The 15993-nt window shown below is 34.0% G+C and overlaps 1 protein-coding gene and 1 long non-coding RNA gene across 3 annotated transcripts; one reads left to right on the forward strand and one right to left on the reverse strand.

The window, feature by feature from the left end:
- The first annotated feature begins 412 nt into the window (after window positions 1-412).
- LOC128132734 (glutathione S-transferase T3-like) lies at window positions 413-1264 on the forward strand. Its single transcript, XM_052769656.1, has 2 exons — window positions 413-621; window positions 712-1264. The coding sequence occupies exons 1-2, from the start codon at window positions 413-415 to the stop codon at window positions 1262-1264; spliced, it is 762 nt and encodes a 253-aa protein (XP_052625616.1).
- Window positions 1265-9579: 8315 nt separating this feature from the next.
- LOC111917317 (uncharacterized) lies at window positions 9580-15437 on the reverse strand. Of its 2 annotated transcripts, XR_002858854.2 has the most exons (4): window positions 15179-15437; window positions 15000-15087; window positions 14628-14664; window positions 9580-10374 (listed from the first exon to the last, which is right to left on the reverse strand). It is a non-coding gene; the product is annotated as an uncharacterized LOC111917317 (long non-coding RNA). The 2 variants fall into 2 exon arrangements; XR_006189016.1 differs by lacking the exon at window positions 15000-15087.
- Between the last annotated feature and the right edge of the window lie 556 nt (window positions 15438-15993).

Here is a 15993-nt window from a genome sequence, read left to right on the forward strand (position 1 = left end):
GAACGGCTATTTTCTTAAAAAAAAATTAATTTATAAACAATTTATTTACCTATATAAATACAATACTTTTACTCCTTATTTTTTACACCGGGAAAATGACTCTTGAGGGTAATTAACTTTTGCGTTTGTTCTCATTTGGTCCATTTCCTTTTTTTTGTACTCAATATATCATCGAACTTGTTGTTTGTGTTCACCATAACCCTTTGACCGGCTATCACAGGTCAAAAGCCGGTCAAAAGGGCTATGGTAAACACCAACAACAAGTTCGATGGTATATTGAATACAAAAAAAAAAGGACCAAATGAGTACAAACGCAAAAGTTAATTACCCTCAAGAGTCATTTTTCCTTTTTACACCATTCTTTTCTATCTCTATACATAATTTACATATTACATCTTCACAACCAAAAACCATGGATCCCAACCAAAACACCCCTCCAAACTACAGAAATTGCAAACCCGATAACGCTTTTGTGTTAGATACGACACCTCGCCAATTTCCGGCTATGGAGTCACCTCAAGGCGGTTTTATCAATCTACTTCAAAGTGGTTCCCCTATCCAACAAACACCACTTTTCCAACAACAATATCAACCTTTTCCGGCTTTCCAACAACAACAAATGCAATAACAATACCAACAATTTCAACAATTCCAACAACTACAACAACAATCGTCACAACAACAACAACCACCAATTTCACAACCACCAAGCTCACAACCACCACTTTCGCCGGATTTTGTTCCGGAAACGCAACCTTCACCACCACCTCAACCAAAAAAGAAAAAAGGACAAAAACCGGCCCGACCCACTACCGCCCAAGAAAGGGTCCCATGGACAAAAGAAGAAGAAGAAAAGTTAGCGGAGGCATGGGTGGTGGCTTCCAAAGATCCAATTATAAGAGATAGCCAGCCTTACGGAAGTTTTTGGGAAAAAGTCCGAGCCATTTTTTACGAGTTAATGGAAAGTGAAACTCGAAATGCCGATCAAATTACGTCGAAATGGCGAGATATTCGACTAAAATGCACCGAGTTTGGAGGAATCTACAACAACCTCCTAAACATACGCAAAAGCGGCTCGAACGATTTTGATGTTTTCAAGGCGGCCATGGACCAATTTGAAAAAACAACGCCAACACGCAAAGCTTTTCCGTATATGAAACCGTGGCTAAAATTGAAAGACGCCCCAAAATGGAAAGAGCAAACGGAAGGAACTTCCCGATCTTCCGGTTCAAAGCGTTCAAGAAACCCCGATGGAACTTCTTAACAATCGGACGGTCGAACACACATCGACATCAACGACGATCCGATAGATCTTGAAAACGACCAACCTCTTCGTCGGCCCGTTGGAAGAAATAAAGCAAAAAAAGCGGCGTCAACATCTTCGAATTCTAGTGTTACGGATATGTTTGACGATAAATTTGATCGATATGTGCAACTTCAAGAAACGAAGGTCAAGGTGATGACTCGGATGGAACAAAAAATGATCGAAGCACAAACATCATTTCAAGAGGCACAAGAGACACTCCAAACAAAAACCGATATGGAAATATTGAAAATGAAAGCGGACGACCTTGAGGGCGAAGACTTGAAACTTTTTCAAGCAATGAAAGAGTCGGTTCGAGCCCGACGTAGGCGTAGGGGGTACTTTATTTTATTTATGGTTGGAATTTTTAGTTTTTTTTTAATTTTTTTTTTAATTTAACTAATGTAATTTTTATTTTGATTGTTATTTTTATCTTTTTTTTAATTTCAATTAATGTAGTTTTTATTTAATGTAATTTGGTATTTTAATTTAATGTAAAAACTAGTATTAAAAAAATGTTTTTAATGTATTTTTGAATTAAATTTAAATAAAAAAAATAAGGTGAAGTGGTGTGTTTAGTGGTAAGTATCTCATGTTAGTGCTAGTGGAATGTGGTGCTGATGTGACACCCACCACATATGTGGTATGTGGTGGGTATAACGGATGGTCTGATAGAATGGATCTTGTTCTAAATCCAACCAACTTTTGTATGGTTTTACTTCGCCCATTTGCTGTGAGAATTAAGTAATTTGTAACGCCGTAGTTTAATCATCGGGAATTAGCAACAACATGACATCATTTTCAATGATGTCTTTGTCCAACGGAAAATACGGTCCAACTTTTTGCAATTTTTTATTATTCAATAGACAAAACTGCAAATTTGGTCCTTGTGGTTTGCCAAAACCTTTGGATGGGGTCCAAAAAGTTTCCAACTTGCACCAAAGGTCCAAAATCAAGGTTTTCATGGGTTTTTAGTCCATTCCGTCATTGTCCGTTTGTTTGGAGCCGTTAGTGCCATCACGTGCCCTCCATGTGAGGGAATTTTGGTCATTTTAGGTCCTAGCCTCCGTTGCCGCCACTTTAATTAACAAGATTGCAGACTGTACTCACTCCTTCGTCTTCTACTCATACCTCTTTGGATTCAAACGCAAAAACCCTAACGATCGTCTGAAAATTGGATTGTGTTCATGCTTTTGAAAATGTGGGGACTTAGAAATGTTGGAGAGATTGTCAACGTTCAAGAAGTTTATGGTAAGATTCAAACTTAGAAAAACTCTGTATTTTATGATCAAGCTTCAAACTTTGAAAAACTCTAACTAACAATCGTCTCTTTCTGTTTTGAAGATGGTTACCCTAACATATTCTCTATTGAACTTCATCACGGAGGGAGTTTCACAAAGTTTCCAAATATTAGGTATATTAATGGCCAAGTAAGGTACTTTGATGTTGTCGACATTGATGAATTTTCTGTTCATGAACTAGACTTGATGATGAGAGAATTAGGGTATGATGGTACTGAAATCATGTATTACCATTTCCATTTGCCTAATGAAGGATTTGACTTTGGACTCCGAGCATTAGGTAACGATGATGATGTGTGTAATCTCTCACGGTATGTTACCCATAATAACAAAATGATTAAATTGTACACAGAGCATGGTCAAACGAAATTGCTTACATATTTTATGTCCCCAACTGGTCCAAGAAGGGTTATAATAGAAGACATGGAAAAGCAGGATCCTCTTAGACCCTCATCACCTGTAGTTGCTCATGAAGTGGTAACTCCAATCCAAATTGATGTTGGTGAGGATGATTTAGGGTTAGCATTAACCTTATACAAATCAGCAACACCTGAATTTAGGAGGTCTAAAGGTTGGAAACATAGTAAAGGGGCATCGTCTTGTAGTAGAAAGCTTAACTTGGATTGGGAAGGTGCTGAAAAAACAATGGCAAGTGGTGAAGTTGATAAAGGTAAGGGTGTAGAAGGATTTGTAGATGAATTTGTTGTAGTTGATGCAGAAAAAGAGTTAAACAAAGAGATTGATGTGAATGAAGAACTTGACATGAACAAATCCAATGGTGAGGGTGTAGAAGGATTTGCAGATGAGGGGTATAGAGTTGTCATGGATAATGATCCTCAAGGAGTCAATGAATTTTCAACTAACATCAACATAGATGATGAGTTAATGACAAACTTTCAACCTTTTGAAGGGTTTGAAGACCAAGATAGCATCCCATTTAATGGGTTTGAAGGCCAAGATAATATTCCTTTCAATGATGAGTGGAGACAAGAGGAGCCTGATGACATTGAGTTTGAGAATCAAAACAGTGAAGATGAAGATAGTGACTTTATGATTGATGAGGACAACATAATTGAAGATGTTGACGTTGACATGGAGGATTTCAATCTAAATATTGATACAGAAGCAGAGTTCAATGGAAGTCAAAGTATGGGTGGTCAAAGAAATGAAGATAGTGATGAAGAAGATGATTTGGAGGTAATTGACAATGACGAGTGGGATTCACTAAGTGATGACTCAGGGGACAACAGGAAAAGAAGAGAAATGATCAAAGAGCTGGGGAAACAAACCTTATGTTCTGCTGGTGAGGTGCACAAGGTAGCTTTTCATATTGGGCAGAAATATAAAGCCAAGAAAGAATTGAAAGATAAAATTGACCTGCATGCTTTAAAGACAAGGAGGAATATCTCATTCACAAAAAACGACAAGAGTAGATTAACAGCTGTTTGTGATGGAACTGTAGTTTTAAATGCAAGTGGGGTAGGTGGACCTACCTCTGGGAAAAAGGTAAAGGGTAAAGATGTAAACTCAGATAAAGTTAAATGCACATGGAAACTTCATGCATCTAGGTCAAGTGAACAGGACTATTGGTTTATTAAGACCTTTAATCAGAAACACATCTGCCTCCAAACACGAAAAATCAGATCTTGAACAAAAACATTTCTTTCCAAACGTATTATGGATCAAATTGAAGCTAATCCTGGACTGCCTGTTCGTGCCCTACAAGAGCAACTCCAATCAACTTATGGAGTTAGTATTTCAGAAGAGAAAGGATTTAGGGCAAAAGCATTAGCCACCAAAAATGTTGTAGGGGATTACGTAAAGCAATATGCAGCTTTGAGAGACTATGTACTAGAGCTACAAAAGACAAATGAAGGTACAACTGTAAAGATTGATGTGGTTTCTAAACCTGTGGTTTCATCCCCAACCAGGCAATTCAGAAGGATATATGTGTGTTTAGGTCCTTTGAAGAAAGGTTTTAAGGCAGGTTTGAGAGAATTTTTAGGCTTAGATGGAGCCTTCATGAAGGGACCTTTCCCAGGTCAAATACTAAGTGCAGTTGGTGTTGATTCCAACAATGGAACCTACCCATTGGCATATGCTGTTGTTGAAAGTGAAAACACTTCAAGTTGGAAATGGTTTCTTCAGTGTCTTGCAGAAGATCTTGACTTGTATTCAAATTCCAACTTCACCTTTATCAGTGATAGACAGAAGGTACTATAGTTACATTTAATATTGCATACTAGTTTCATTACAGACTAATGCTAATTTCTTATTTTGTTTTGGTGAAAACAGGGTCTTCTACCAGCCATAGAACAATTGTTCCCTAATGCAGAACACAGGTTCTATATTAGACACATATACCAGAACATGAGGAAGTTATTTAAGACTACAGAGTACAAGGAGTGTTTTTGGAGGTGTGCTACAGCCACCACCATACCAGAGTTTGAAGCTGTAATGGTAGAGCTAAGGAATTATGACATAGAAGCATATCAGTGGCTCTTGAAAATCCCTCCACATCATTGGGCTAGAATTCATTTTTCAGGTATTTTCTCAATTTGTTGTCTTATTTTTTATTGTAGTATAGATATACACTAACTGTTGTTTTGTTAATGAACTATTAGGAAGGGCAATTTCAGACATGTTATTGAATAACCTTCGTGAAGTGTTCAATAGCAAACTTGTTAAAGGGAGAGACAAACCCATTATCAGTTGTTTGGAGTTCATCAGAGAGTACCTTATGAAGAGAGTATGCAATGTGATGAAGGTGTTAAACAAGTGTCAAGGTCCATTAACTCCAACTGGTACTAGGATTTTGGAAGCAAACACAACACTAGCTAGTAAGTATCATGCACGATGGAATGGGGACAAAAGTATCAGGTTAAAGGTCCATGGAATGATCAACATGTGGTGGACATGGAGAAAAGGGAGTGTAGTTGTAGAAAGTGGGAGCTTACTGGAATTCCTTGCAAACATGCAATTGCAAGCCTAAATAAAATGGCAGACAATAATGAAAAGGTGGGAGAACTATACACCTATGTGCATAAGGTGTATTGGCTTGATACATGGAAAGAGATGTACTCCTTCAAGGTGGAGCCTATCAAAGTTAGAGCCATGTGGCCTAAGAGTGACTGCCCAACAACTCTTGTGCCTCCACCACACAACAAAGCTATAGGCAGGCCAAAAAAGAAAAGAAGGATTACAGCAGAGGAAAGGATTGAAATCCAGCAACGTAAGAGGCAAGCAAACAGTCAAAGTCAAAATGATAATGAAACTCAATCACTGAGCAGGAAGTTTTTGACTGTGACATGTAGTAAGTGTAAGCAAAAGGGTCACAATACCAGGACCTGCAAGGCCAAAGATGGGAATTGATGTTTAAGTACTTTTTATGTTTGTGAAGACTTGTTAATGCACTTTAGTTGGTACTTTGTTGCCTTTTTTTGTTCCATTTTGATAATGTACTTTGATGCCCTTTTGATAATGTACTTTAATGCCCTTTGTTGGTAATGATTGTGTTTTGGCATTTATCTGTTATGGTTCCCTTTTGGTAATGTTGTTTGTTATTTGTTTATGTTGTACTATCAAAACATGAAGATGTTATGGCAATGTACTTAATGTATGCATGTAAAACCATTACAATTGCATATTCAAGCGTAGAGAAAAACCATTACACTTGCATATCATGTCAAGATCAAACCTTTCTAATTTCATATTCATAAAAGGATAAAACCATTACACTTCCCATTGTCATAAAAGCATTACATATACAATGATCCAAAAGATAACACTTACAACATATATAAACCACAATTAAACCTTCTAGCACCAAAAGACAACATTTTTAAGTGGTTACTACCAACAAAAAAGTCCTAACCTCTAATTCCTATTTCCAAAACAGCACAAACAACAGAAACAAAACCCACGAGACAAGCAAACACATCTTCAGCTAACCCACTTCAACCTCATACCTATTCATTGTTCTCAACGGTCCTGGTATGATAACAGTTGATCTTTGACACATAGGGGGATCGAACCACCCCAAAAATCCACATCTGGATCCCTACAAGAATACATTAAAGTAGAAGAGTTATTGCATAACTACCGAAATATCATAACCTAATATGAGTTTGCTTACCATTTTAGGGCATGCATAGAAACGACGACCAGGGTTTCGTGAGGTCCATGAGGTTCGCACAACAGCAACGTTCCCACAGAAGCAGAGCACCATTTTTGAATCTCGTAGCAGTAGAAGTAGACGAGAGACGAAGAAGAAGAATCCTTTGAGAGACGAAGAAGAAGCCCTTTTTGCTGCTTCTCTATAAATAAAAATGAAGAAGAAGAAGAGGATTGCGTATGAGTATGTATATAAAGGAGAAATATGATATTATTTAAAATAAGTACCTAAAATGACCAAAATGCCCTCACATGGAGGGCACGTGAAGGCACTAACGGCTCCAAACAAACGGACAATGACAGAATGGACTAAAAACCCATGAAAACCTTGATTTTGGACCTTTGGTGCAAGCTGGAAACTTTTTTGACTCCATCCAAAGGTTTTGGCAAACCACAAGGACCAAATTTGCAGTTTTGTCTATTCAATAATATTGTCAACATAGGTGTTACAAAACTCAAAAATCGAAGCATTCATACAATAAATAGGGTGTCTAAATGAAAAAAATGTGATGTTTTTTCAACAACCCTTGTTAAAATATACACTCAAACTAGTGCTTCACTTTTGCTAATCTTCGGTTCATCTGTCTTTATAAAAGATACATCTCATCTAAAGGACTACTCCCAAACATTTCTCTTGTTTACCTGGAACACATGTCAGTAAAAGTAATACATGATACAACATTGTCTTGTGGTATATTCTATGTTAATTCCGATAATATATTCTTTGAAACTTAAATTAACATTAATTGTGTCTCTTACACATGTAATGTATTATTTTTTATGTTAAACTAATAAATTAAAGTTTTTATACTCAGATTAATTTTGGATGTAGCCCAATAAGTTTTCTTAGTAAGTAGCAAGAGTAACCCTCCTTCGGCCTACATTTATTCGGCCCACTAATTATATATTGATCATATATTTTGTTTTAATTGAAAACGAATATGATATTAGTATCATTAAATTTAAATTTATTATGAAAAGTATTGAAAATGATTGGTAGGTCAATTTTATCTGTGAAGAAATATAAATATTTATTATGTTTGTCATATGGGTTGAGTTTCTAATTTTGACTCAAGATCTTTTAAACGCTATGATGAAAAACAAAGCAAAATACGAAATACATACAAAGAAATTTGTGGGTATTTTCATTAAGACCAACACGGCTGTGGTTTCATCGAGTAGGCTGACCGTGACTTATCAATTGCATCTATTTGTTTATTTTTCTGTTTTATACAAAACCTAAAACAAGAGCTTACGATTTACTTTATAGTATCTTCGGTGTCAAAATTGTTACATCAAAATTCAAAAACAAACCTCCAATGATGGTTTGTACTTTATGCATTTTTTTAAACTTTGGTTTAAAACAAAGGTTTCACGCATAGTGTCAAAGTCAACCCAAACTTAGGTTATATATACAATGGGGACCATTATTAACTCGTTTTGTGAATTGCACAATCTAAGTTCGTGAACTCGCAGTCTTTTTAAAAGGTAGTCCCACGAATGAGTTATTTCGCAAGACCATAACATTGAAACCAGAGGCCATTTGGTGATAAAACTTGCGAAGATGATTATTCTGTAATATTACATTCAATTTTTGGTCATTTCAATGGTTTAGTTAATCAGTAATCATATTAAAATTAAATATTTGATATTAAACCTAGTACTTGATACTTGGAATATACCAGCTGTACATTTTAGTATGTTTACATTGACGTCGAGTGTCATATTTAAATGATGATTATTATTATCGTTATGCTTAAAAAAAATTATGGGTGAATATAATTGTGTAGGCTAATATAACATCTTAAATTGGTTTCAGTTCAAACGGAAAGACAACTCCCAAACTCCAATATATGCTTCGAAAGCTAATTTCACATTTTTATGTGATTTTAACCAATGACAAATTCGTTAGATTCCTTTGAAACTTAATTTTTTCCATCAATAATCATATCAATAATACTAGAGTCAACAAAGTCCTTAGATATGTATATCAATAATACTAGAGCCAACAAAGTCCTTAGACGTTACATGGTTATTAATTTACAAATTAGCAAAAATAAATAAATAAATAAATAATAAAAAAAAAACTTTTATTTAGCAAACATAGAAGCTTCAAAAAGCCAAATAGCGGATATGGAACCTTGAGTCTCCAAATAGAAGACTTGAAACCATTTGTGATAAAACCCTATCCAAGATAGCAAAGGTAAAACCTTCACTTTCCAAATTAGCAAACACTGGTAAAATATGAAAAAAAAAAAAAATTGTAAAAATATATTTATTTTCGAAAAAAAATAATTGTCAGTTCCCGAAAGATTACCTGTAATCCTGATAAATTGACTATATAAAAAAAATAGACAAATGTGAAGGTTATTTTAAAATTAGAAGAAAATTATATTTTAGAATGAATATATATATATATATATATATATATATATATATATATATATATATATATATATATATATATATATATATATTTATATATATATATATATAAAGCTTTTTATATATAGGGCGTGTTCGGCACGGAACGTTTGGGAGCGTTTGAGAGCTTCTAGCGTTTGACAAAACGCTCCTTTTTTAACAGAAAGTCTCGTTCGGCACTACAAGTTTCTAGTGTTTAGTTTAAACAAAACGCTTCAAATTCAAATACTACTTCATGTAGCGTTTAACAAAATGTTACAAGCTACAAACTACCCGCTACACGCTACAAGTCACCGGTTACCAGCTAATTTTACCGAACACGCCCATGAACCATTGTTTTATATAATCGTTAGAATTAATGCTATTAAATCATTGTGTGTTTGTATGTTTTAGTTTGTTTGTTGTTTCAAACTCTGTATTCTCTTCTTAATCAATAGCCACATAGAAGATGACTCTTCCAAATATAAAATTTTAGCAAATTGGTTGAGTATGGTGATGGGTGACTTTAGTAAGTACAGAACAATCGACTATTGTGAAGGATAGACAGATTTTAAATGGGTCATTCATCCTAAATGAGGTGGTGTCTAGGTGTAAGGTCAAAACGAAGAAAGTGATTATTTTGAAGGTAGATTTTGCTAAAGCCTGCGACTCGGTTAGATGAGATTTTTTGGATGAGGTTATGAGCCGATTTGGGTTTGGTATGAAGTGTGGGAGTTGGGTGCAGGGTTGTCCTCATTCGACTACGAGCTTAGTGCTGGTCAACGACACTACGACAACCCCCACATAAGTTTTGTTTTTGCAAGGTTTTGCATCATGGAGATTCGTTATCTCTTTTTTTATTCATTTTGGTGATGGAAATCTACATATAGCCTTTCAAATGGCTATGACTTAGATTTGGCCCAATTTAGTACTAAATCACAAATTCTTCTTCCATCGTTGAAATTTGATTTTAGGTGTGATCAAAACCGGAAAAATCTTCATTCTTAATAAAAACATCTTCTACATGCCACATGTCCATTTTTTAAACCAGGCTTCTGTCATGTGGCATTCTCTCCAACAATTCTATCTATTTTTTCCCACCCAATTGATGAATCGATATCAAATCTGTAATCAAATTTGTATCCCTAAACTTCGTCTGCTGAATTTGGTGCAAATTCGGTTACCATATTATCCCTGCATTCAAATTCAATTTCAAATACATTAGAATGAAATCAGCAATATCCCATATAATCAGCGATTATTTTGAATTCATTAATCTTTTACCAAATTTATAGGAATCATAATAGGAATGTAATCATGATTACAATATTATCTTCATTCTATTCATTACACCTATAAATACCGATTCCTAAATTTTTTTCCAACATTTTCCATCTTTCTCATTTGATTCTTATCGTCTTCTTCATCTGTGCAATTCTTGGTAAAGCATCCCAAACAACCATGTCGATTTTTTATTTGTATATTATTTTTCTTTATTTTGATTATTTCTATATTCTACTCCTTCTGTTACCCTTATGTACCATCGTATAAACATATATGTGTATTTATGTTTGTTCCTTTGCGTATGTAATATCTTATAGTTATACATGTTAAATAAATTAACTTAAGTATATGAACAAACATTGATTGGTCTATAATTATTAGCATAGTAGCATAATATATGCTCACGATTTAAATGAAAGAATTAATGTGTCCTTTATTCTAAATATCTTAATTGTTGTTGTACTTTTAAATTTAGACCATTCACGGCATTCTACTTACATTAGTTTCTAAGTAATGGCACATGTAACGCACGTAGATCCGGGCTAGTCAATTTAGAGACGATAAGCATCAAAATGACTTTTTGATGGAAGATTATTTTGAAGAATTAATCTTAACCAAGTTTTAGTATATGTCACAAGGTTTTCGTGCATATAAAAAACGCCAAAATCCGAGTTATAACGAAGAAGTTATGACCTGTCGAAGTTTCGCGACAGAACCGGCACGACCCAGCGCGACGTAAATAGTGAATTTAAGGTAGATAGATATCTATCCTTAGTGATCTAAACGAGATTCGAAGATGTTTTCGATAGTAGTCCAACGATAAAAAGACAGACGAAAACGGTGTTCAGATGAAGGGGTTATAAATTTATAACGGAGTTTCCTGTCCCGGCCTACTAAAAATAATATATAAGTAATATAATTATAACATATTAAAAATAAAGTCAAAATTAGCCAATGGAGTCTAAACGAGAGTTGTAGAGCATAATCTCACCTTCGCGTCGATATAAAGAACGTCGAAAACGGAGTTCGTATGCGAAAGTTATGAATTTCTAAAGTTCGGGGCGCGAAACCCCAAAACTGTCAGGGACCACGACGTGGCAAGCAGTACCACAACGTGGCAAGTCTCCTGACACCTCCGGGAGTCCCCCAGATGCAACTTGTGATGACGTATGCAGTGACGACCAAGCCCACGACATGGAAAAAGGGTGCCACGACGTGGCAAGGGCCAAATTTGCCCTATAAATAGATTTGAAGGGCCAGCCGACTATGGCTGCTCCATCCCTTCTCTCCCACTTCCGATACACCCTCTAAGCCTTATTTTAAACCCCCCCCCTCCCCCCCCCCCCCCCCCCCCCCCCCCCGAAGCCCCGATATCAACCCCGAGACCCGAAGCAAGTTCCGAAACCCGAAGATCCCGAGAAGAAAAGAGTTTCCGAGCCGAAGCTCTGCCCGCGAGAAACCTGGTGTGTGAAGTGATCCCGGTTTCACCGAAGAATATCTACTTGAAAAGTCGTAGTGTTGTCCGATCATCTTCTGATCAAGTGAGTGTATAGTCACTTTCATCTTACACATAGATATGAAATATTTTATAAAATACGTGCTGTGTGTATATATATTGTTGTTTATACGTGTGAGTGTGTAGTTACTTTCTTCTAACACATAAATATTAAGTATTTGCTATGAGATACATGCTATGTGTATAATATAAAGTTGTTTATATGTGTGAGTGTATAGTCCCTTTCATAAACACGATTATAATACAAATATTGTTTGAATGTATTAAGTATATGTTTTGGGTGAGTATGTGGTCATTTTCTTCTAACACATAAATATTAAGTATATGTTATGAAATACGTGCTATGTGTTTATATATTGTTTGTTTGTTTGAGATGAGTATGGAATGGATGAACTATATAGGTTTTAATGAGTTAAATTGTGTGTGTGTGTATATATATATATATATATATATATATATATATATATATATATATATATATTTGTATCTACAAATATATTGGGTAGGACATGGGTAGATGATATCCGTGAGTATGGATCAGATCAAGAGGTTAGTTTTAGATCCGTGAGTATAGATTAGATCAAGAGATTGGATTTAGATCCGAGAATATGGAATAGGAAAAGAGATAAACTTGTTATTAATCCGGGAGTATGAATTAAGACATAGTAAATTGTCCCTAGTCCAGGAGTATGGATTGGGCACAGTTTAAATCCGGGAGTATGGATCAGAACATGATTTAGGTATAGTAAATTGTCCCTAGTCCGGGAGTATGGATTGGGCACAGTTTTAGATCCGGGAGTATGGATCAGACCAAGAGATTAGTTTAGATCTGGGAGTATGGATTAGACCAGGAGGTTAGTTTTAGGTCCGAGAGTATGGATCAGGTGGAGAGATTAGTTTAGATCCGTGAGTAGGGATCAGATAAAGAGGAAAAGTTTAGATACAAGAGTTTAGATCGTGGCGTTGTGAGGATTGATGGTGTGGGTTAAGAGTTGCTTTTATATGGTGAAATTATATAATTTTGGATGTTCTATATATATTTATATGATATAACATTGTGGGATGAAAACCCAATATGCTCACCAGGCTCCCAAGCCTGACCCACTCAGTTTCCTTTGTATCACAGGTACCGATACGAAGATATATTTCACGGAAAGATTAAAGGAGATGTAAAATCTTTAGTGTAAATAATGTAAGTTCTGTTTATGCTTATGTGTCTGTATCGGAACATGACATCCCAAGATTTTGTTATATAATGAAAATACATTTCTTTAAAGAAATGTTTTGATAAATCTTTATCATATTTTGGGAACAAATTCCACAACTGTTTTCTTTAAACGATTACTCTGATTTTAAAACAAAGCATAAACAAATCGGTCTTTTCTGGCCGTGAAATTGGGGATGTCACAGCACAAATATCTATTGATTATGTTAACAATTTCAATTAGGTCATTGTGACATATACCTATCGACTACATTAGTTTCTAAGTAATAGCACATATACCTTTTCTTTTATTTGTTGTTTATAAAACTGCAATTATTGTTTTTTTAAATGACAATTCTGCCTTTTTAATTATATTATACGAAATAAATGTTTGTTCACATCGGGCAACCTGCTTTTGAATATGTTTATGGCAATATCTTGTACCAAGAACAAACAATAAAACTGTCATATTTCTTTTTTAATATAAAATGATAATTATGTCCTTTTATATTATCTTATACAAATATAGGGTAATTCATAATAAAGCATTATCCTTTTGCATATACTTACGTTTTTTTGTGGTTTGTCTTTTATTGTAGATATCTTCATGGTGTTGTAATTTTAAGTTAGACCATTCTTAGCATTCTACTTAGCATACTTCATGTTTTAAAAATTATAGCATTGTAAGAGTACATTGCTTCTCATATTTATATAATCTTATACCAAATAACTTTAATGTATGGTAATTTCTTAGCCAAAGGGAAAAAATGTCAAATTCCTATAATAAACAAAATATAAAACAATTATTATTTCTTTGACATAGAAAATTACAATTATGCCCTTTTCTATTAATGTTGTCATTTGTTTTTATTGTTTGTTTTTTGTTCGTCCTATGTGTACTTAAAAATGCCTAATAACTATTTAAAAATACATTGATAAAGCCAAGCACAAAGAACTCGTGCAACTTCATGATTTAACATATTTTTTTCAATTACTAGAAATAACAATGTATTTTTTCTAATGTGTAATTAGCATAATTGTACAAGCAATTACCATGCATGTCACGTAAAACTATAGCTACTTGCAATAAGAAAAACCAATAAATATTTCCATCACCTAATAAAATACATAAATTTATTTGGAAAATAATACTTTAATTAAATTATATTAACAACTTTTTTTTGAAAATAAGAAAATCAAAGTGTATGAAAGATTACGAAAGAGACTTTGAAAGGAGCATTATCTATTCTAAAACTAATTCATGGCACAAACTAATTCATGTAGTCTCTTAAGAGTATTAAACAATAAATGATTTAACAAATGTTACTTAGTGATAACCACTCCTAAGTGCTCTCTAAGTTTGTAACCATGCAATGATTTTCCATAATAGCAGAAAGACACAGGTGTAACATTTTTAAACACTAAATGATGAAGAAAAATCACCTTTTGATGATAGCAAGAATGGTCCACTCTAGTAAACCTACAAATCATGGATAGATAGTTACAACAAAACTCAAACTCAAACCTGTGGTATTATAAGATAACAGAAATTGTTCCTACTAACAGTGCAGGGGCATTTCCGTCAATATCATTTTGTATTTTAAAAAAGCATAATAGGACAAATTGTTATTACTCTATTTCAAGATTTTTCCTTCATACACTACATTCTTATACACCCAAAATCTGAAATTTGTAAGTGGAATCTTAATCTTATATCTGTACAATTACCATGTCAATTTAATTTGGAAGGTACATAAATTCAAACAAATACTCACATTGTATGAAATTCAAAATTTCAAGCAAATTGACAGGTACCTAGTTATGTCTTAAGTCTTAAAGTATTTCGAGATATTCCTTACTACCACTTTAGTTTTCACTAACATCTTCAAAGACAACGTCATTTCTACAAAAAATAATTAGGTAAAATTATCTTCCAATTAATGTATGTTATGTTAAATAAACTTAGATTAACAAAGATTTAGATAATTTCTTACCGAACATTTTTCCGTCTTCAACCCCCAATGTTTCGTTTCTTCATTCTCTGAGTTCTACATCGGATATTAATCAACATAAGTTTCTCTTTAGTTCAAATTTCTTCTATGGTTGTATATTCGTATCTGCCTTCATCGATAGCAATGGAGAAACTTACATACCCTTTGTGAAATGAATACGGGGCGATGTTTCAGGTGTTGGCGGAAATATCGATTTGGAGATAATTCTAGGTCTTCGTTTCTATTACAGTTAGTGGGGGTGGGGTTGCCTGATAAGTGATATGTTTTTGGTGGGTATTTTGGTTAAATAAAAATTAATATTTTTGTAAATAAAAACATTATATACATAAAAACACTTATAAGAATTGTTCAAATATTTCTTTTCTCATTTTCTCTATTAAAAATATTTACATAACTTTCACTGGTATATATCCCTAATTAGTATTACTTATTAAATTTTTTTATGATCGTTGTTCAACAATTAAGTTATAATTAAATAAAATTATTTTTAACTTTTTCAACCGTGGTATCCACGGGTCATATCCTAGTAAATAAATAAATAAATAAATAAACACCCGACGGTTTGGGTTTTAATTTTTTAAAAACCGAAATATAGGGTTTGGTTTCGGTTTTATGAAATGTAAAAACTGATAAAAATCGAACAAAACCATATATATATATATATATATATGTGTGTGTGTGTGTGTGTGTGTGTACGTGTGTGTGTATTTTGCGAAGAAATAACAAAAACAACATGTAGTTTGCATGGTAAGCGCTTCCCTCTGACATCCCAAAATTTTGGTCAAAGACTAAGAACA

Source organism: Lactuca sativa, chromosome 3 (assembly GCF_002870075.4).
Source record: "Lactuca sativa cultivar Salinas chromosome 3, Lsat_Salinas_v11, whole genome shotgun sequence".
NCBI lineage: Eukaryota > Viridiplantae > Streptophyta > Magnoliopsida > Asterales > Asteraceae > Lactuca > Lactuca sativa.